Source organism: Gymnoscopelus microlampas (genome assembly GCF_963454915.1).
Source record: "Gymnoscopelus microlampas genome assembly, chromosome: 5".
Taxonomy (NCBI): domain Eukaryota; kingdom Metazoa; phylum Chordata; class Actinopteri; order Myctophiformes; family Myctophidae; genus Gymnoscopelus; species Gymnoscopelus microlampas.
This window is the reverse complement of record NC_139942.1, coordinates 25,607,824-25,630,358: the sequence shown is the minus strand read 5'-3', so window position 1 is coordinate 25,630,358 and position 22,535 is coordinate 25,607,824. Positions and strand designations below refer to the sequence as shown.

At 42.3% G+C, this 22,535-nt stretch overlaps 1 protein-coding gene across 1 annotated transcript; it reads left to right on the top strand.

Moving 5' to 3' along the window:
* Nucleotides 1-419: 419 nt before the first annotated feature.
* Nucleotides 420-20,906, top strand: kiss1ra (KISS1 receptor a; the record flags this gene model as incomplete). Its single annotated transcript, XM_084056817.1, has 6 exons — nucleotides 420-621; nucleotides 4,319-4,561; nucleotides 11,211-11,335; nucleotides 18,209-18,344; nucleotides 19,206-19,444; nucleotides 20,529-20,906. The coding sequence occupies 6 exons, from the start codon at nucleotides 420-422 to the stop codon at nucleotides 20,904-20,906; spliced, it is 1,323 nt and encodes a 440-aa protein (XP_083912943.1).
* Between the last annotated feature and the right edge of the window lie 1,629 nt (nucleotides 20,907-22,535).

Below are 22,535 nucleotides of genomic sequence, written 5' to 3'. Positions count from 1 at the left end.
AACCACTTAAAACCCTATATACAGCCTACTTTGTTGTCTGAGTCCCCCAGGTTCTGTAATGGACCCCTTCTTTTCCCCTCTACCCTGAACCGAAACTATTTTGGTATTTTCGCAGAATGTTTGCCTATTATGAGTACGACATGCCCAGAATGTGGTTACGCCAGTCACTGTACGTACGCTAAATAGCAAAAATAGTTGATCTACAAGCTCACAATACATTGGGATACTTTGTGAGCTTGATGAGATCTGCAATGTTTTTCAATCTTATTTTCTTTTTCTATAATGACATGCTCAAAATAGGGTTTGACGTGGTAATCATTACCCACTCCTCGACATTTATCAAAAACATGTGCGTTCTGGTGCTGCAGGGGGAACGCACATGTCTATGCCACCATGGAGTCTAGCGGTTCAAATCCACCATGATGAATCTGGCTTGCAGAGCATCTATACAAACGCAGTTGGCCGCGTTCAGGGGAGGGAAGAGGAAGTCGGTGGGGAGTGTGATATTTGTCACTGCACGTATTCCTACAGGCTGGGGCGCCACCTGTCAGCTGGGAATGTTGAATGGGATGAGTAGGATAGAGGCACTACATCCTCCTGGTGGGGGCTCCTCGATGGCAGGTAAGCTACTAGTAGTAGGGTACAACAGCAGTGAGGAATTTGGCATAACAACTAAATTGGGAGAAAGAGAGATCAAAATAATTTGCTATTCAACATTTTAACTGAGGCTGATTCTAAAAATGTCTTCTAAATCCAAACTTTTCTATGTCAGTGGTGCTCAAACTTTGTCATGCCAAGGACCCCCAAAATGATATGTATTTCGTTGCAGACCCCATCACAAAAATATTTTCCCGGTTTTAATGGGTTAAAGGAAAAAAGAGACAGGTGCTGACTGGTTTGACACCACTGAATTAGCATGTAGATTATGTAAAACCACTGTGCATACTTACTTAGTACACTGCCACTGGGATCATTAAGGTCTTAAAACGTTTCATACTAACACGATATGCAAATCGTTAGCACACCAGTGAACTCTGTCAGTCTCTGGTGCCCCAATTAACAGAATAACAAGCATTAACCACTTCTGTACCTCATTGACAGGAGTCCCCCAGGGGTCTAGGACAGCTGGCCCTCTCCTTTTTTCCATCTAAAGTTAACTATCAACAACAAATGTATAAGCTTGATAGAGTGTATGTGGTTCATGTATTGCAAGCTTAAGTTATGGCTACCCAGAGTTTTTTTATTTATGCTTTGACATTCCTCCTACCAAAACCGGGAGACAATTTGTGTTTATTTGCACATAAATTGGTGTTTTTGCACACAGGTAAACATTGCCACTGGCTCTCAACGGTGGACTTCTCAGCAGCAACAATCACCTGTTTAAAAGAATATCACACATTGTGACACAAAGAGCCCTCTTCAACTGACTACAAATGTAGTTCAATTGTCCCCTCTTCAAAAACAGTGTTTTATAATCCCACTTTTCTCTGAAACCACCCACTGAATAAAAGAAGAGAAGGGGTACAACATTGCTCTTATCATGTGTCATCCTCTGGAACCAACCGTACATGGCTGCATGGTCACCACTCTGATGGAAGATGATTGCTTTTGTTTCATATAGAGGCTTTTATGTACTTTGTCCTCTGTTTTGTTTGCAGGCTTACTGCGGGAGGAAAGCAGAAGAGTTATGTAAGAGTTTTGTTCCCAAATGAGGAAAAAAAAAAGAAATGAATGACGCATACTGCACAAATGTACGAGCAAAATGCAAGCAAAGGTATAGCAAGTTTACAGGATGAATATGATACTTGAAAATAGTTTTAATTCAGATAATACGTTTGGATATATTGTATACAATACAATGTGTGTGTACTGTGAGTGCGCGCGCGCGTGTATGTGTGTGTGTGTGTGTGTGTGTGTGTGTGTGTGTGTGTGTGTGTGTGTGTGTTTGTGTTTGTGTTTTTTGTGGCTATTTAGCCTGGGAGATAATGTTGCTAGGAGACCCTGACATCAGACCCCTGAATCAGGCTGTAGCCCACAATTGTGTTATAAGCTCTCTCTCTCTCTGTGTGTGTGTGTGTGTGTGTGTGTGTGTGTGTGTGTGTGTGTGTGTGTGTGTGTGTGTGTGTGTGTGTGTGTGTGTGTGTGTGTGTGTGTGTGTGTGTGTGCAGAGGCACCATCAACCCCACTTTCTTTTCGATGTAACATGTGCTGATTGAGTCGCTGGAGATATGCATGATATGGAGGGGGAACATACGGTAAGACAGCATGTATTGCACTGTATAATTGTGTGTGTGTGTGTGTGTGTGTGTGTGTGTGTGTGTGTGTGTGTGTGTGTGTGTGTGTGTGTGTGTGTGTGTGTGTGTGTGTGTGTGTGTGTGTGTATTAGTACACTTGTGAGGGCCAGATGTCCCCAAAAGTAGTCGAATTTGAGAAACAGACATGGTGAGCACTATTTTCCTGGTCCTCACAAGAGAAATGTTTTTTTAATGGTTAAAAAAGATTTGGGGAATTAGGGTAAAAGACTAAGGTAGGGGTTAGGTTTAGGATTAGTCATTTTAGAGATTAGGTTTAGGATTCTGGATTGGAGTTATGTCTGATTTATACTTAGTTACACGCCGGTGTTGCGCACCGGAAAATAAGCCAATTAGAAAGCTCACAGCTTTGTGAGCTTTTGGAACGGCTGTTTCTACAATTTTCTGTCCTAAAATGTTGATGTGTGTGTGTGTGTGTGTGTGTGTGTGTGTGTGTGTGTGTGTGTGTGTGTGTGTGTGTGTGTGTGTGTGTGTGTGTGGGGGTGTGTGTGTGTGTGTGTGTGTGTGTGTGTGTGTGTGTGTGTGTGTGTGTGTGTGTGTGTGTGTGTGTGTGTGTGTGTGTGTGTGTGTGTGCGTGCATGTGCGCACGTGTGTGTGCATACTGTATGTGCATTAGCATTCTCTCGGGGATGTTATGTGCGTCCTGATGGTGTGCTCGGCCACTATATAAGACCGTGGCATCTCCTCTGCTCTGCACTCTCACTCCACTGAAACCAAGGCTGCTTCAGCTGTATACAGGGAGGAAAAACATGAAGACCTTCAATTACTGCAGATGATGAAATCCAATTACTCTGAATCCCATGCAGGCGCCGACTGATACTGATGGAGCAGCATTTTTTCAGGGTTACAGTTCAAACACACAGAGCTGCCAGCAGCCATGAAATGAGCGATACTCTGATCCACTCGGAAACCTATCAGTAAAGGGAGGGCTGTTGTGACTGGAGAATGGACCTAAAGCGAGGAGCATAGATTCAAGTGCAGGGGACCAATTTAAAGGTAAAAGGTTACAAAATAAACCTGAAATCTGTCCGGAATCCAGACCTGGAAAACAGGAGCAGGAGATATTCATCTGTCAGAAAAGAAGAAAAACAGACGCTGCAAATATAAAAGGATCATTCTGGTCTGGATTGGACTGCCAAGTGCCAGAGCACTGTGAACACTTCAACACAGCCCACATTCTACCTCTACGGGTGGCTGGCTGGCAGGTGAGGCTTGTCCATCCACTTGGAAAAAAACTGAACGCTTCACAGGCAGCCGCTTTCGCCTGTCACCTGAAGTGATGGATGTGAGAGGATGCAGGGACCCCCACCAGTACTTGACTCTCACACGTTGCCTCCATTGATCTGAATTCTCTCTGTTGCTCTGCTCATCCTTTTGCTGCCTCTGATCAAAGCCGTGGATTTGCAGTCAGCGGGACTCTCTGTCTCGCTTTGAATACAAAAGCAGAGGGAGTCCGTCAAAAGCTTTGTTCCTCTCCTCCTCCTCTCTCTCCCGGACACCTTTGACCGCCCCCCACTCCCTACCCCCTCCCTCACACCACCACCACACTCCATCAACCTCCAGCATCATTTGTCTCGCATACCGTTTTCCGTTCACTTGTTGCCTGCCCTCCACACTTTCTCATCTACTGAGGCGTGCATGCCTCCCTGTCCGTCCTGTTGTCCGATCCCTCCACAACTCTCCAGCCTTCTCATTCTCTCTCTCTCTCTCTCTCTCTCTCTCTCTCTCTCTCTCTCTCTCTCACTCCCCCCCCCCTGTCTTCTCTTTCCTGTATTCTTCTCCTGTGCATTTGGTCCTCTCTCTTTCTCACTGTCTCTCCCTATCTCTCTCCCCCTCTTTCTCCCCCTCTCTCTCACCGTCTCTCTCTCTCTGTTTCTCGCTCCCAGCATCATCCACTCCTGTTCAACTACTCTCTGCACAACTTGCCGCTGCGCGCACGTGCTTTCTTCTCCTCTTTCTCCCTCTCGCCTGACGTCCGTCATCTCCCACCATGTTCTCCTCGTCAGAGGAGACCTGGAATGCCACCACGGAGCGCCTCTGGCTCAACGCCTCCGACCTGAACTCCTCCCGGGACAGCGGGGACGCCAAGGAAGAGGAGGAGAGGGAAGGTCACCCCTTCCTCACGGACGCCTGGCTGGTGCCTCTCTTCTTCTCCCTCATCATGCTGGTGGGCTTGGTGGGCAACTCGCTGGTCATCTACGTCATCTCCAAACACAGGCAGATGAGGACGGCCACTAACTTCTACATAGGTGAGGAGGATTGAATCGCATTAAAGCCTGATGTATATCGTCGCCGTTGGGTGGAAACCTTGTATGTCCAAGATTGTAACTTTATTGTTATGTTCCAATGGATCCAACTTGGATCCAAGTTTTTGTCAATACCTTTCATTTGTTCAATATTTATAAAACCAATAGACAGACTTAAAGGAGTAGTTCACCCAAAACATTTCTTATTTTCTATTGTTTACACACCCCAAAAGCATGGCGATGTTTTTGTCGCATTCCTGAGCCAATAATTCGATGACCGGGTGGCAGCTCAGTAGGACACTCAATTGAGTCTCCACTGGTAATCAAATAATTGGCTCAGGAAAGCGAGATGTTTTTTGTAGAGCAGATGCGACGCATTGTGAGCTTGTAGATCGGCAATTTGTGTTACTTTTGAGTGACATTGTAGTATTAAGTAGGGCGTTCATTCATTTACAAAAAAACTAAAAAACTATAAAGTACAAGGTTTCTTCCCAACAGTAACAATATTTAACCGGGGTCCCCCAGGAATCTATATTTTGCCACCGCCGGCGCCTTGTTTCCCTCTGCACCAAATCTCTTGGCCAAAAATCGCCGATCTGCGTGTAACCCATGTCCAGATGTGGGCCTGCACACAACAGTGTGGCAAACCTGTATGCATGTTGCACACGTGACAATCCTCAGTGTTCATGTAACTCAGACATTTTTTAAGGGTCCTATTCAGAGGATTTTACTGTTGAACTTGAGTAGGTTAAGGAATGCTAAACCCATTTATTCACATTAGGCAATTAAGAAAAGAAAAATCAACAAACTTAACATTTTCAAACATTTCTACAAACCATCGAATTAACGAACTGTGTACTGTGTTGTCAAAATCAAGGAGATATTAAACATTGAGCAATTGCACAAAATGTCATAACAATGATGATGTCAGCCACAGTATGAAGCTGTAGTGTACTTCTTCTGAGGTGAAGATTTGCACTTGTACATCCCTAATGAACTGGTCAAAATATCAATTCAATAAATCAATCCCGCCTTAACGTTTCTTGATCAGCAGCACAGAAGGCTTTGAAGTGATTGATTTGGTCTGTCACTCTGAATCACGTCTGGCGAGCTGTTGACAATAACACAATCCCAATGTAAAGGTGATGGATTAACTGAAAAGACAGGGTGGCAGTGGAGGGCGCGTAGGTGTACGTGAGTGCGTGCGTGCGTGTGCGTGTGTCTGTGTCTGTGTGTCTGTGGGTTTGTGTGTGTGTGTGTGTGTGTGTGTGTGTGTGTGTGTGTGTGTGTGTGTGTGTGTGTGTGTGTGTGTGTGTGTGTGTGTGTGTGTGTGTGTGTGTGTGTGTGTGTGTGTGTGCGAGTGCATGTGCATTTGTGTGTTTGCACGTGCATGCTCATATGCACCAGTGTACAGTATGTGACATGCATGTTGATGTGATGATGTATATAATATGCCATGGCCAGTATACTGGGCCGTTTAATATTCAACAACATTGGATTACACTGCTCATCTCACCAGCTGCCCGCTCTTTCAATATATTGTTCCGGATGTAAAAATAGCAACGGTAAAGCATCTGATTAGATCAGCCGCTTATCCACTGATCCAGATGTTGGGTAAGAATATTGCGTGATTATGTGTTAAACCCAAGAAATGTCACTGTCCCCCAAGCTTTATTAATTCTAAACAAATGCCAATGTCCTCCAAGCTATATTAAGTCTAAACAAATGTTAACGTCCCCCAAGCTATATTAAGACTGTAATGAATGCTGTACGGTATTGTCAAGGTTATTATTTAGTTATTTAGTTATTATTATTATTATTTTATTGATTTTGATTTTTTTTCTCCATGATTTTAGTTTGTTTTAGTTGGTTTTGTAATCCCACAATACAGTATCAGCTTGTCAACTAACCTTAGTTAGTTTTGTTAGATAACTTAGATTAGTTAGTTTTTGTTAGATAACTATAATAACAATAATAACCTTGTTTCTTGCAGTACAGTGTGAGTGAAAGGTTGCCAGAGAGTTGGACTGACTGGTAAGATCTTGCTGGGTGACGTCAACAAGTTTCTCAAGGTTGAAGATCTATTGTTTCATCATGTGTACACGCCACACCATACGAGCAAGAATTATCTTATTCAGGGTTTCTCTCTGCTCTCAGCAATGTGCATTACATTCACCCATTCAGACACACACATTCACACACAAGGGCAGAGGAAACCATGAATTGCACAAACCTGCTCATCGGGCGCAATTAGGGGTTCAGTGTCATGCGACACTGGACACTTCGACACTAGCTGAGCCCGGGATTGAACTGGGAACCTTCCAATTCCCAATTCATTGAGACAGAAAGGGAATCTGATAGGAAGAGAGTGTGAGGGAGGAAATCCCTGAATCAATCTGTCCAGGAGTCACATAATATTGCACAGCAAATAACAAAGGATATTCATTCGTTCGATCATTTTCCTCCAAGCTGGTTATTACTGTCCTGTGTTATCAAACACATGGCTTGGTGGCGAAGCCACGTTTACTCCCGGAGAGGGCATGACCTCATCATGTGGTATGAGGTAGAATTCGAGAGTATTGTCGTTTCTTTCGTTCCCGTCACTCCAGTTGTGTAGATCAGTGGTTCTCAACCAGTGGTCCGGTGGACCACCAGTGGTCCTTGAGGGGGTTCCAGGTGGCTCCCGGGCTAAATGATGGAGAGTTGGTAACCAAATGGACCCTTACAGATCTTTTAACTCTTGAGAGTGTTTCATTTTACACTCTCAAGAGTTAAATTATTGTTAAACATCTGCATTACTTAATTAAATAATTTATATTTTGATCAACGTTTGCCTGTTATCTCTCCTATGGTACCAACATCAATACAGCATGGAATTGTGGCCAGAAACGACGACAAAATATGCGGTCTTAGAGGCTAGGTCTCATCAAATGGTGGTCCGTGGCTCAAAATGCCAAATAGATAATGGACCTTGATATGAACAGTAGATACATCAGTGCTACCATGCACAACATGGCCGGTCTATCTGGTGATGCGTTCTTAAACCGCAACAGTATTGACAGACGTGATGAATGCCTTGTTGAAGAATGAGACGTGATACGGTGCACATGCACAGTGTGTCCTGTAGCACCACCAGGAATCAAACCCAGAGAAACAGAGGAGCAGAGAGTGTAGCGTCTAAACAATTGCATCCTTTGCATCAGTGGTTCTCAACCTGGGGGTCGCGACCCCCCGAGGTGACGCCAAATCATTTGGAGGGGTCACCAGATGCTTTTCTGAATGTGCTCAAAGAAATGAAAATCTGATAAGTCACATAATACAGGTACCATTTTTCGGAGGAAGAGAGAGAGCGAGGAAGTGTGTGTGTGCGTGTGGCACTGGCCACAATGAGACGGACCGTTCACACTGGCTCTGCGCTCCCTACAGTATTTGCTCCTTCCTTTGCTCCATGAAAGTTTAAGGAAAAAAACAGCATAAAGTTAATCTATGTAAGGAAACTGTCACAATACATGAAACGTTGCACTAACAGTCTGTGGACGGTGGATGGAACGGTGTGGTGGATGCATCTTGCTGTTAGTAAGATACTAAGATCCATATAAAATATCACACACCTAACACCCCAGAGGTATTTTCAACCTCGACCTGTAAGTGAGAAACTCAAAGTGGGCAGGTTGAGGCACAGCGAAGCGGGGGGGGGGGCTACTGGTCCCCAGCAAAATGTGTTAATACAGCATCACAATCAGTTTAACCACTTTATCCACTTTATATATTGGCTATTCAAAAATAGCAGGTACAGTATACAAGCTCACAGCGTGTCACTTCAGGCCACGCTGCGAGCTTGTACATCTGCTATATTTGAACATTTTATGTTAAATCTTCTCTTCTGGGGGTCCCTGTCACAAAACATTTTCAGATGGGGGTCCGCGGCCAAATACATATTAATTGACGAGTGTTCAAATGGACCCGGCAATTCACCTGAGGATGGCCAAATTGTTTGGCCGAAACATTGTTGTATACCTGTATACTGTATTTTGCTAGTAAAATATACTTTTCAGAGCTAAGATGTTTTGCTAAGATGACTTCATTTTTAAGCCACTTTAACCCTATACTTGGTTGACCGGAGTCCCTCATATCAGGGCTCTATGCTAGTGACTTTTCTGTTTCCACACATTAGCTGCTTCCAGTCTACATTAGCTGTTTCCACTCTATATTAGCTGTTTTCAATCTACATTAGCTGTTTCCACTCTATATTAGCTGTTTTCAATCTACATTAGCTGCAATCTATCAGCCGTTGTAAGCTTGTAGAACTGCTATTTTCTGTGAATCTTTTCCCCAGAATATGGATGCTGGGGTTATCCTTTCCTAGACCAGCAACTATGGGATTTGCACATCATTCTCTTTTGATCTATTTGAATCAGAATAAGTGAAAACAAAAGAAAAACATAAAAAGAAAAAGATAGAACCCCCTCTAGGGATCCCGAGGGTCCCTGAAACAGACTTTGAGAACTACTGCTTTACACTATACGTGTGATTGTGAAGGATAGTGAAATCTCTTTAAAATAGCTGAAAATCTGTGTAGTCTATTTTATGTGTTACACCCTGATTGGTGGATTCGGATCACGGTGTACTGTGTACTGTGTACTGTGTACTGTGTACTGTGTGTGTGTGTGTGTGTGTGTGTGTGTGTGTGTGTGTGTGTGTGTGTGTGTGTGTGTGTGTGCGTGCGTGCGTGCGTGCGTGCGTGCGTGCGTGCGTGCGTGCGTGCGTGCGTGCGTGCGTGCGTGCGTGCGTGCGTGCGTGCGTGCGTGCGTGCGCGTTCGTGTGTGTGTGTGTGTATGCACGCGTGCGTACGTGCGCGCATACATGTGCATGCATGTGCATGCATGTGTATGTGTGTGTGCATGCAATAGTTTGTTAAATGTGGCCTTTGAGATTCCAAAAGTGATTAAAACCTATTCATAGTTTGAGTTGTGTGTGCGTATGCATTTCATCCTTTTCAACATGACATTTAGAAGGAGGCATAATTATGCTTTTAGGGCTGGGTGACCGTGATAGTGATATTGACAAAATCAAATAGCCTATTACCATATTTTTTGTTAGTACTGCAAATTCTTCAATACCACAAAAGGAACTTTAGTATTTAATGACCTTTAATGCAGTGCACACATTGCAGACATTAAAAAAAGCCTGCAGGTTTCCATTTCCATTGAATGCTACACAGATGAATGGTCCATACACAACAGAAGGCATACTGTTTATCAAAGACCCAACATCTCATATCTGCATTTGGATTTGATCAGAAAAAACCCTGACATAAAATAAGGTCCAGAAATGTTTACAGATATATTCATTCAATTCCCATTGTCCAACTTGATTATGTGGCGTAAAAAAGATTGAAAACATGTTGTGTTACGGTTTATCTGAGTGCAAATAGATGGTTTTGTGCCGGTGGTTCTGAACATGCAGCTCTACCTTTTCAAAGGGATTTGGGAACACTATTATGGTTTACTGACTCATGGACAACACCTACCATCTGTTTCAACAAAAGAATGACAGGATGTCGAGTGAACCCTGCCTGACTCAACAGCATGTCCTAAATTCTGACAAAATTGAGCTATGATTACAGGTGTGCCATGACATTGTGACTTGCCCATTGGCGTGACTTGGGCACAAAACATTTAGGAAACCACTGCACTAGAGTCATTTTGCTTTTTGGGCTGGGTGACATTGACAAAATCAAATACCCTATTACCATATTTTTCAGACACTTTCAGACACACATACGGGTATTTCGGGGGTTGGCCGAATCCGCCATTCCTTCGTCGGATCAAACAACACAGTGGAATTGCACTACGGAACATACACATTGTTAAATGTTATGGTTTTTTTTCTTTCATCATATAGCTCAAAATATGGTTGCGTTTTGTAGTGCAGGCCATTGTAATAACCACCGATATGCCCAAAAGAGGGACACAGGTTGAAAGTGTTTTTTTTCTCTCAAGTTGTCATCTGCTAATTAGTTTACTGACACATGGACAACAACTACCATCTGTTTCAACAAAAGAATGACCGGATGCCTGACTCAACTCCATATCCTACATTCTGGACAAATTGAGCTATGATTACAGGTGTGCCAGCCCAGGACATTGTGTCTTGCCCATTGGCGTGCCTTGGGCACAAAACATTTTGGAAACCACTGCACTAGAGTACTGCAGTGTTTCCCAACGTGTGGGCCGGGGGCCACTGGTGGGCCGTGAGGATATTGCAAGTGGGCCCCCAAATAATTGACACACCAATTTTAACATTTGAATGATAATTATATAACATCAATATGCAGATTTTTTTTAAATAAAAATAAATGCTGTTTTTTGTTTTAACCTTGAAAAATGAGTTTTCATCGTGATACTGATAAATAACTTAAAGTAGCTTAGTTCCATTGGTCCAAGCTGCAACACAGTCAATTGATTGAACATTAAAATATACATACTATGAAAATGCACGTGGCCCACTCGACCAGTTCGGCTGCCGTGTTAACTGATCAGATGGGTGGGCCGTGAACACTGTCAAGATGTTCAAGTGGGCCCTGATCCGGAAAAAGGTTGGGAACTGCTGGACTAACTAACGGACGGGATGTTTTCTTCTCTTTGTGCAGCAAACCTGGCCGCCACTGACATCATCTTCTTGGTGTGCTGTGTTCCATTCACTGCAACCCTCTACCCCCTCCCTGGGTGGATCTTTGGGGACTTCATGTGCAAGTTTGTTGCCTTTCTCCAGCAGGTAAATGCATGGCACATCATTTGTGAAGCGTCCATGAACTTCATGTGAAAATAGTGATGGGCTCAACATGAACGACATGAACAGATGGAGAAGAGTAGTCCCAAAGCAGGTTTAACCCATTAAGACCTGAGGCCGATTGTACAAATGCCTTCTAATGCCTTTTTCAAACACGTTCAAGATTTTTTTTAAATGGCCAAAAATAGCAGATGTACAAGCTCGCAGCAATTTTGTATATCTGCTATTTTTGAATAGCCAACGCAAAAATCAAAAATGACAGATGCTTTCCCGGTTTTAATGGGTTATTCATTAAGATATTCATTTTGAACCACATGCAAATTTGACGGTGTATAAAAAGATAATCCCACTCCCTAATCAAACGTTTTTTCAGCATCAAGAGAGAATAAAACCTCTGTGATGTTGGAGTGGGCCACATTCTATAGGCTCCTTATAATCATCTTTTTGAGATAAGGGAGCCAGCAAAAAAAGATGCTCTACACATTTCTTTGGAAATATATGGATATCTATTTGGCCCAGAGAGTTCACATTTTGCATTTAGCTGCTGCGACATGATCTTCTTTCATTCTACACCAAATCTCTTTGCGGAAAATAGCCAATGTACAAGCTCACAACGTGTTGCGTTGGGATTTTTGCCAAATATTTGCCTATTATGACATACCCAGAAAAGGGACGCGATTATTCATGTGGTTAATCTCAGACTGATCCTGCCAGATTCATCATTTATTTCAAGCATGGACTGATTTGTAGTCTTTTGACAAAGTAGATGGGCAAGAATTCCAGTTCCATATTCCTTCCTAAGACTTTCAGCCTTAAACACCTATGTTTGCCTAATATGATGTGCCCAGAATAGGGATGCTAGAGTTCACTGGGTTTAATGAATCAAGTGATGGAGGGAGTGAGCATATGGGTATTACATCAATACGATATAATGTCCTCCCACGTATGTTTTCATCAACTCACAAATAGGGATGTCCGATTTTATCGGCCTCCCGATATTATCGGCCGATATTAGCATAAAAATTGATATCGGGAAAATATCGGTATCGGTTTTTGAAAAAAAAAAAAAATTTTTTTTTTTTTTTTTTTTTTTTTTTGGCTTTATAAATAAGTTACAGGAGTTCTTACTGTATATGGTGTGTGTGATATGACATTTGAGCTTACCCTAATCACAATAATCCCGCATATATCGGTATCGGTTGATATCGGTATCGGTAATTAAGAGTTGGACAATATCGGTATATCGGTTATCGGTAAAAAAGCCAATATCGGACAACCCTACTCACAAACAACCAAGGAGGACGTGCACAGAGTCTTATTATATTCGAGATTATAATTCTCATTCTCCCTTCCATGTCCAATCAGTGTGTCGTGAAGCCACGTTGTCTGAGACATACAAAGCTGTGTACCGTGTGATATTCCATTGATTTCATTTACCCTCAGCTCTGTGTAGCAATGCAGTGTGTCGACAAGGGCATCTCTCACAGCCCTGATAACATCGGCAAGCGCCTTTTTCATTTCTGACGTCAGAAGTGCAGCAGTATCTGTCTTCAGAGACACTGAGACAATTCTCCGTTTTAAGATCTGCTTTAAGCACGTGAACTCTATCGTGCCTATTCAGGGCATGTCATTATAGGCGGACATTCGGCGAAAGCAGGTGAAAATTGTGTCGTGATCTACACGCTCGCGACATTGTGAGCTTGTACTGTAGATCTGCTATTTTCAGCAAATTGATTGGTGTAGAGGGAAAAAAGGAGCATACCAAGTATAGACCCCATATGGGGGACCCCGGTCAACAACGTCTGTACTGTAGAGTTTAATTGGTTACGTTGATTGGTCTGGTTCAGGACTGTTGTCGTTCTTGTTGGCGGGTTTCTTTTCCTCTGTACTGCAATTTGCACAACTTCACGGTAATTAGGAAAACCCCATTCTCCCACACACTGTCTATTTTTGGATCTGGAAGTCAGAAATAATGCAGACAGATGAGAAGATAATGAAGACTGTCTTCTCTGAGGCCCTAATGTGCCTCAAAATAATTATATAGTTCACACATGAATACTGAATACTTTGTGCAGTAATGGCACTAAGTACTGTGTTGTAAATGCTGTGGTCTTGTCTAAAGAATGGAAGAAACTGCCGTGGTTCCTGTTCAATTAGTAAGCAGCCTGTCAGGTTTAAGTGAATAATGAGTGCCAGTCCTAGTTAATCACTGTCCACTATTAGTCCACTATTTTGTATTATTATTACTTTTTTGGAAAGAACTGAAAGTGGCTTTACGTTCGTTTTGGAGATGGAACAAAAGCTTTACAGGCATAAGAAAAAATGTAATGTATTAATTAGGAAGATGGAAGACTGGCAGACAGGATGAAAGGCGGGGAGTGCAGAGAGATGGTGACGTTTCCGCCTCAACACACAAGACTAATTTACACATGAAAGGGAACACACAAGGCTGTCACGTGCACCCACATTTGTCAAAAGACAAACGCGCACATTCTTTTTTCTTCACTTGAACATATAGGAACATAATTAGCTTTATTCATCTTAACATGCAGCAGACGAGTAGTTTCCAACCTCGTAGTGAAAGGCATATTATAGAATGGTCCCTTTCTTCTTTTGAATATTAAAATAAAATTACCATCATCGTTATTCTCCAATATTTATTTGACTCTCACTCTATAGACTCTGTCGCTGTCTATGCATCTTGACTCCACTGTCTTCCCTCAAAATCATTTGATTTTTCATTTTCCTCATGAGGCTCACAGCTCTTTTTTAGAAGAGTGGCCTCTCCCTTTGGTGGGAACCTTTTGTAGGTTAAAAATACAATACAATACAACTTTATTAGTCCACAAGGGCATTTAAATTCTGGGCACAATAAAAACAGACAGGAAAGAGACAAACATTCAGACAAGGGAGCGAACTTGCATGGTACCACATTGACCCAAATTTGACCAAAAACTATGAGAAATATAGGTAAACTTAACAAGTAAGAAAATAGTAAGAAAGTACTATCTCCGGATACAGTAGAGCACAGAATTGTCATTTAAGTTGTTGTGATGTGATTAATCTAAAAGCAAAACAAATATAGGTACAATTAATAAATAAGAAAATAGTCCAGTATTTAATCTGCAACAAATTATATCCAGATAGAGTTCAGGATGTGGGGTGAAGGCATGGCTTTTTTCATTTCTATTGTTACATCTTGTATTGGAGTACACTAGAGAAGTCGTTCTCAACCTGTGGGCAGGGGCCGACTAGTGGACCGTAAGGATATTGCAAGTGGGCCCCCAAACAATTGGCAAATCAATACAATTGTTTATGATAATATAACATTAATTTTTTTTAAAAACTATGTAGTTCCTCTGATCCAAGCAAAATCATTGATCATTAAAATAATAAGATTTTCAAGTGGGCCCTGATCCAGAATAGGATTCCTCCTTCTAAATATTATCCATGTGTGTGTATGCTCAATCTTGATATTCATGAGGAAATTATTGTCATGTGTGCACGTGCACGTGCATGTGGAGTGAGTGAGTGAGTGAGTGAGTGAGTGAGTGAGTGAGTGAGTGAGCCAGTCAGTCAATTCAATAATTGTTGTTTAATATTTAATTCAATTTTTTTTTTTAATGAATATTTCATATTTCTCTGCTTGGCCTGAAATACAGTGCACTGCATACATTCAAAGCAACTTCAAAGATTTTCTTTTTTTTTTTCATTGAGCTCATAGCACATTGAACTGAGGGAATTGGATTGCTCGCCACAGATGGTAAATATATTATTTAGACAATGGAGGACAACATATTTGACCTCAACATAACCCATAGCTTCGGGCCAGTTCATGCTAAAATACAATGTAGCGCAATCATCTACTCAGCAGTGTTCCCACCTCCATAATTGCCAGTGGCCTGATTATAACTTCTGTCATCAATTTGAATCACTGGGTACTGACGTCATGAGATGGGCACTGACGTCATATGAGAGAGAGAGAGAGAGAGAGAGAGAGAGAGAGAGAGAGAGAGAGAGAGAGAGAGAGAGAGAGAGAGAGAGAGAGGAGAGGGGGGGGGGGAGTGGTGAGAGTGGTGAGTGGTGAGAGATGAAAGAGAGAAACAGAAGCTGAAGAAGTGCGTTGACAGATACAAAGCTAAATGGGGTCCTTTTCTGTTGGGCACATTCATTTTGTTGGGCTGTTTCAAAGGAATATGGCCCAGCATGCATCACACAGCATGACCCTTGTAATAAATAAGAATCCCTTTGAAAAACAGTGTAACTGCGTGCATGTTGTGCATGGAATGAGAAAAGACTCTGAGCTAATGGCTGTTTAGGTCCAAGCACATAATAGTCCGTCAGAGGGACTACATTAATGATAGGGGACCTGCTATCAATGTCTGACGTTGGCCAAAAACATCACATCCAAAACATTTTGTGGAATAAAATAAGGGTTATTTGTTTGTCATCAGAATAGCTTTTACAATATACAAGCAAAGTTAAGATGTTTGAAAAGTCTCATGTAATAATAAGCAAATATGGAATAGAATTTTCATATGACAGCTCCTGGCTCCCAATCAAACACAGAATAGATTTGAACACGTACAGCACAAGGCCCTCAAGAGTTCTATGGTACTCACTCCCAACCCACATCAATGCAGTCCTCGCACCCCCTCTTATTTTAAAACTGTCCTTTCTATTTTATTTTTATTTCATTTTATTTTTATTTATTTTTTACAGTTTTTAGACCTCTTCTGTGGCCCCTAAATATTGTTTTCTTTTAATAACATTCACTCTCTTATTTCTTGCTTTAATGAAGTTATTTGTTTTGTTTCGTTTGTAAAGCATCTTCATGCTGGAGTGCAGCTCCTCTTTGGTTGTGAGGCCAGTGTCCCTCTTGAGCTGGTCTACTCTACATATGGTCGTGGCCTTCTTCTCCCCCTCGAGGCAGTGCATCACTTGGGCTCCCACAGTATAGGTGGGCAGACAGCCAGCTCAGTGTGTTGGACACACATTGGCCAGCAAGTTTCAGACGACACTCCTTGATCTTGTCTGTTACTCTCAGAATGCCATCGTAAAGGTCGATGTCCTGCCTCTGGTGCGGTCGAGTGGACAATTGTCTTATATTCTCTCATGACTACTGACAGTAGAAGTTTCACTGTATATCTGAGACCATCAGCAAAGTCCAGATCAGTGATATTCACTGGTGCACTTGCCGACTCTTCTGTGGGACAAGGGTGAAGCATAGCAATTCCTCTCTCCCAACAATGGCTCTGCTCAGTGTGACGAGCACATAGTCAAGTATGACGATGAAGAGGCATGGCGTTGCCCTGCAGTGCTCCTTTCAAGATGTCACCTCAGTGGTATGGTCGGGCATGGTGACCTCGCGGGGCCGAGGTCACCATGCACTGCTTTCACAAGCTTGAAGCTTCAACACTATCCATTATATACGCTGAGTATGTCCACAATCTTTCTCCTATGGACTGAGTCCATAGGAGGTCGGTGAAGGTTATTATTGTGGCAAGGTCTTAGTTTTTGACCCCAGTGCAATTTAAGTGTGGGGAGAAACACGTGATGGCTTGATGATGCGAGTTGCGCCATCAATTTCAAATGTAAACCGGTATGAACTGCATTCTGTTGATGTGGCGCTGTGGGTAGATTAATTGAATTCAGCATTCTTCACCCTAATTAGAAATGTAATGGGATTCTGTGTTCATATGCTAATTAGTAAATGCTATCTCAAAGCTATTACCAACCCTTCACAGCTCTGCACTTCTCTCCTTCCAACTCCTCAATAAGCTGACTTTGGCTCTTTCCTTCATTTCACTCTCTCGCTCTCTCTCCTGTCTCTTGCTCTCTCTCTCTCTGTGTCTCTGTCTCTCAGAGAGCTCTCTGTCACACACACACACACACACGCGCACGCGCCGCATGCATGCAGGCACTCTCATTCCACCCATGTGCTTCAAACATAATCACGTTAATGAGACCTCAAAAATATTGTAGAATTGGATGAAAAGGCCATTTCTCTTGAGTATCAAGTACAGCTGCTTAGAGTATGCATCTTTCCTGCCTAAGTGGAATGAACGCTCTCCACATCTAAAGTGTCTTTTCTACTCACAGTTACTACATACAGTCTCTTACAGTTATTCTGACATTGATCTTAGAAAACATTCATTGAACAGTTTCACTCCAGCTGTTAGGACGTTTCTCTAGTAGGACCCAAATGCAAGGAAGTCAGAATCTTGACGTGGAAGACTGAGTTTAATGAACAACAGCAAACATGAACAAACTTGGAAACTCAGGATACAAACACAATAATCCAACAATATACAACGCTAAATACAGGGCTTAAGTACACACGAGGATAACGGGACACAGGTGAACTCAACAGACAATTAACACAGGGATTGGCTGGGGAAAATAGGACACAGGTGATAAACATGAACCAAAAATCAGGGAAGGTGAGACAAGACAGGTAAAAACCACAATGGAAGACAGGAAACACAAGACCATACTTCAAAATAAGATTCAAGAACACTTTCAAAACAACACAAGCAATGCAGATCATGACACCAGCTGCAGGCAGCCTCACTGTGCTTTGGCTCACTGTTCTTTGTTTTGTTTTGTTTTTCTTCACCTTTATTTTACCAGGAGTAGTCCCATTGAGATAAAAAATCTCTTTTAAAAGGGGGTCCTGGCCAAAACCACAAAACCCATTAAAAAACTTAACAGTGCAGATGAGGGGCATTCAGTGACATGACAGTGGTCAAGTAGTCTTCATTTTATTCTGTGTGTGTGTGTGTGTGTGTGTGTGTGTGTGTGTGTGCGTGCGTGCGTGCGCGTGCGTGCGTGCTCTTTCTTCCTTCCTTCCTGTAGATGACAGTGCAAGCCACCTGCATCACCCTGACTGCCATGAGTGGAGACCGCTGTTACGTCACCGTCTACCCGCTAAAGTCCCTCCGCCACCGCACCCCAAGAGTCGCCATGATCGTCAGCGTCTGCATTTGGATTGGTCAGCTATAGGCAACTCTATTTTTAATCATTTCATTCAACAAATGGGTTTTCATTGTGAAAGTGTTCCTATGCTGTGAGTATGATTCAAAAACTGAACATATACCACCCGCACGCGGGCCGTGACGACAACAGAAATGTACAAGATCATTTCATTTGAATCGTGTGTAATTGTAAATTACATTCCCATTTCATAAATTAGAACTCTTCAGCCACATGCTCAGATGATCAGCTCCCCTTATTTTTCCAAATATTATTATTATTTCTCGGACTCAGACATGCGCTCTATCTTGCATATGTCTTGGAAACTTACAGAGAATGCCATAGTTACTATTGTTTGGCTCTCATATGGAATTGTCTATAAATAATTGCCCTTCCTTTCAGTTGGTGAGAGGTTTTGCTGAGAATGCAAAACACGTCGCTTTTGATTAAATGTAGCTGCAGTGACTCAGTGACTCAGTGATACAGTGAATACAGTGATAGGAGAAGGGAGCTGTTGTCACCTGACTTGTTTGCACCTTTGCAAACAGAGGTGCTTCTTGGGTGTATTTGGCTCCTTTTCATGCATCGGGAAGTTGAGCAAAATTAATATTTGGACGTCCCGTCTTCCTTTTTCATAAGATGGTGGTTGTTGCAGGTCCCTGCACTACAATACTTAACCATAGTTTAGTACTATAGGACAGAAGCATGTATCCATATTAAACACTGTAACCGATCCATCTCACAAATGCTGATATCTGGCATTGGTCAACTTGTTTACACCTTCAAATACCAATACTGCATGTGTGTCTCAAAGAATAAAGAATACATACATCATAACAATAATTCAAGTTTCAACTAATTCAGTATTTGTCCTACCCAGGCTCCTTCATCCTGTCCACGCCTATCTTCATGTACCAGCGCATTGAGGAGGGCAACTGGTACGGCCCCCAGCAGTACTGCGTGGAGAGGTTCCCCTCCAAGGCCCACGAGAGAGCGTTCATCCTCTACCAGTTCATAGCTGCCTACCTGCTGCCTGTCCTCACCATCTCCTTCTGCTACGCACTCATGGTGAAGAGGGTGGGCCAGCCCACTGTAGAGCCAGTCGATAACAACTACCAGGTAAGCAAGTGTTTAACCGCTATAATCAGCTATAATCACTCTTTATTATCTCTATTTTTAGTTTGTGTGTGTGTGTGTGTGTGTGTGTGTGTGTGTGTGTGTGTGTGTGTGTGTGTGTGTGTGTGTGTGTGTGTGTGTGTGTGTGTGTGTGTGTGTGTGTGTGTGTGTGCGTGCGTGCGTGCGTGCGTGCGTGCGTGCGTGCGTGTACATGTATGTGTGTTTAGGGGAGAATGAGGTTGAGTCCATCAATGCTGTCACAGTTCTTTGAGAGAAGCTGTTTTCCAGTCCGTTAGTCCTGACGCATATGGAGAGAATGGGATTGTGTGTGCGTGTGCATGCGTGTGCATGCGTGTGCGTGCGCGTGCGCGCGCGTGCGTGCGTGTGCGTGTGTGTGCGTGTGCATGTGTATGGGTGCATAATGATGTATATGCGTGTGTATGGAGTTATGAATCCAACAGTGCTTTCACAGCTTTTGGGAAACAGCTGTTTGACAGCCTCTTGGTCCTATAGCCTGCATGACTCTCAGCCTGCCTGATGGAAGTTGTCTCGAACAGGTGGTATCCAGGCTGTAAGGGGTCCCTGAAGATCTTCGAGGTCCATTAGGGGATACGGCTAGAGTGGATATCACTCAGGCGTGGTAGTGGAGAGCCGATGATCCACTGCGCTGTCTCAACCACCCGCTGCAGGTCTTTTCTCTCTGCATCAGTGCAGCCGGAGTATACCAGACTACTCAAGCACAAGTCAGGATACTCTCGATGGTAGAGCGGTAGAAGTTGATGAGCAGGTTCTGTGTCCTAAGGAAGAAGAGACGTTTCTTGGCCTTCTTAACCCATTAAGACCTGAGGTCGATTCTAATTTAAAATATAAGATATATAAAAAATATAAGATATATAAAAATATAAAAAATATAAAAAATATAAAAAATATAAAAAATATAAAAAATATAAAAAATATTTCAAAAATATTTTGTTCCAGAGATCCCCAGAATCAAAGGTTTGAGTTACAAATGTTTGCTTTAAAAATATAGATATATTCAAAGATCAATCAAAATGTGCACGTTTTTAAGACCTCCTCTCCTTCCCAGGTGAACCTGCTGTCTGAGAGGACCATCAGCATCAGGAGGAAGGTCTCCAAGATGGTGGTGGTGATTGTGCTTCTCTTCACGGTCTGCTGGGGTCCCATTCAGTTCTTCGTCCTCTTCCAGTCCTTCTATCCAAACTACCGGCCCAACTACGCCACCTATAAGATCAAGACATGGGCCAACTGCATGTCCTACGCCAACTCCTCTGTCAACCCAATAGTCTACGGCTTCATGGGAGCCAGCTTCCGCAAGTCCTTCAAGAAGACCTTCCCATTCCTGTTCAAGCACAAGGTCAGAGACGGCAGCACAGCCTCCAGGACGGCTAACGCTGAAATCAAATTCGCTGCAGAGGAAGGCAACAACAATAACGTGGCAAATTGATTTTTAAGAGACTTTGTATATTTACATGTTCATGTGATGAGCAGCACTTCAGAAAACAGTGTAAGTAATATGACGTAAAAAAAAAACAGCCATGGGAAATGAACATGCAAGTGATTTGTGTCACGGCTGTGCTGCTACTACCTGTCCAGCAGATGTCACTCTCCCACCTTTGAAGTCATGTGTTACACCTGTATTGATTGTCCATTGTGTTCATGTGTGTCCTATTAGGGTGTACTAAACCTGTTCCTGGATTCCCATTCTGTAGATTCATAATTGTTGCAATTTGAATGAATTTATTTGAATAGCTTAAAAAATGGCTGTAGATAATTGATAACAATGGACGTATTCAAGTCTTGCTAAATTTGTGCAATACTTTGTATTTACTTATTGTGAGAGTTAGTGTTCCTGTAAATACTCACCTGGATAACATGTGACTGGTGACACTTTCCTGTGACTTTTGAATGGAAAATATGTACCGTATGACTAAGGGAGTTCCTAAAATATAGTGCCACATGAAAAGAACCACAATCTAAAAAAAGGAAAAGTACCTGGAAATGTAAAAACTCTTTAACCTGTAACAGCCCTCATGATTTCCCCATATAAAGCCAGCTATGAAACTGCCAGTTCAGCTAATGTAGTGTTAACATAGTTGGCATTTCTGTTTTGATGAAAGTGTCAAGCGAGGCAGAGCTAGGTTCCAGATGAATGGATCTGTCTCTGCAAACATCCCGAGATAGGGGTGAGGGCCAGTCAAGTATAGAGAATGTTTACTTATCTCTTGTGCTCCACACGCAAATATTCATGCATTCACAGACAAGCGTGTGTTTTCGTGTGCTTGACTATCGATGTGTACTTGTGTAGATTGGAAATGTCAACAAGTACCGTAAGGTTGCACATTAGGAAAGACTAAGTATTATTTCAGTTAATATTGGAACTGTGATGTGAAATGCAATATTATAAACATATACCTTATTTCCATGCACAGCGGCAAAATACCTAGATTCAGTGCATCATTAAAATGATCAGGCTATTATTTAAAAAAAACTAAACCAATAATAATATAGACCTATATCATAAAGGCATTTGGAGTTACATTAAAAGTTCCTTTTAATTCGAAGGATAGCAGAGTTCATCCTTGTCAATTTTGAAGTAAAGAAAGCCTAGACACTTTTCATGTCCATGGTTATAACCATTAGAAGCCATTCCCGGACCAGTACCCAAGAACAAAGCAATTTTGCTGAAGCATAGATCAATAAAGGAAGTCTTTGCCAATAAAAGTGCTGTGGCTTTCTTTTCATTTAAATTACCTTTTAGAAAATTAGGGGAGAAAAGGAGAGTGCTGCACTAAGTAAAAAATAATTATAGTACGGTACTGTTGAGTAAACCAATTAATTGGGTGCTCTAAGTGGTTCAATATCAACTAGTAAAAAGCAGTGACGTCCCATATATGAAGTAGCAGTCAAATAAGGCGCACAATAGTCTTCATTCACCCCTGATGAAGATACATTTGTATTGGTGTCCCTGCTACAATAAAGGAGCTTTAACTAGGGTGCCGCTTTTTGACTGCAACTTCATGAACTTCCTTTTAATAGAGTAGGCTATATAGAATGGAGCTAGAATAGTTTAGTT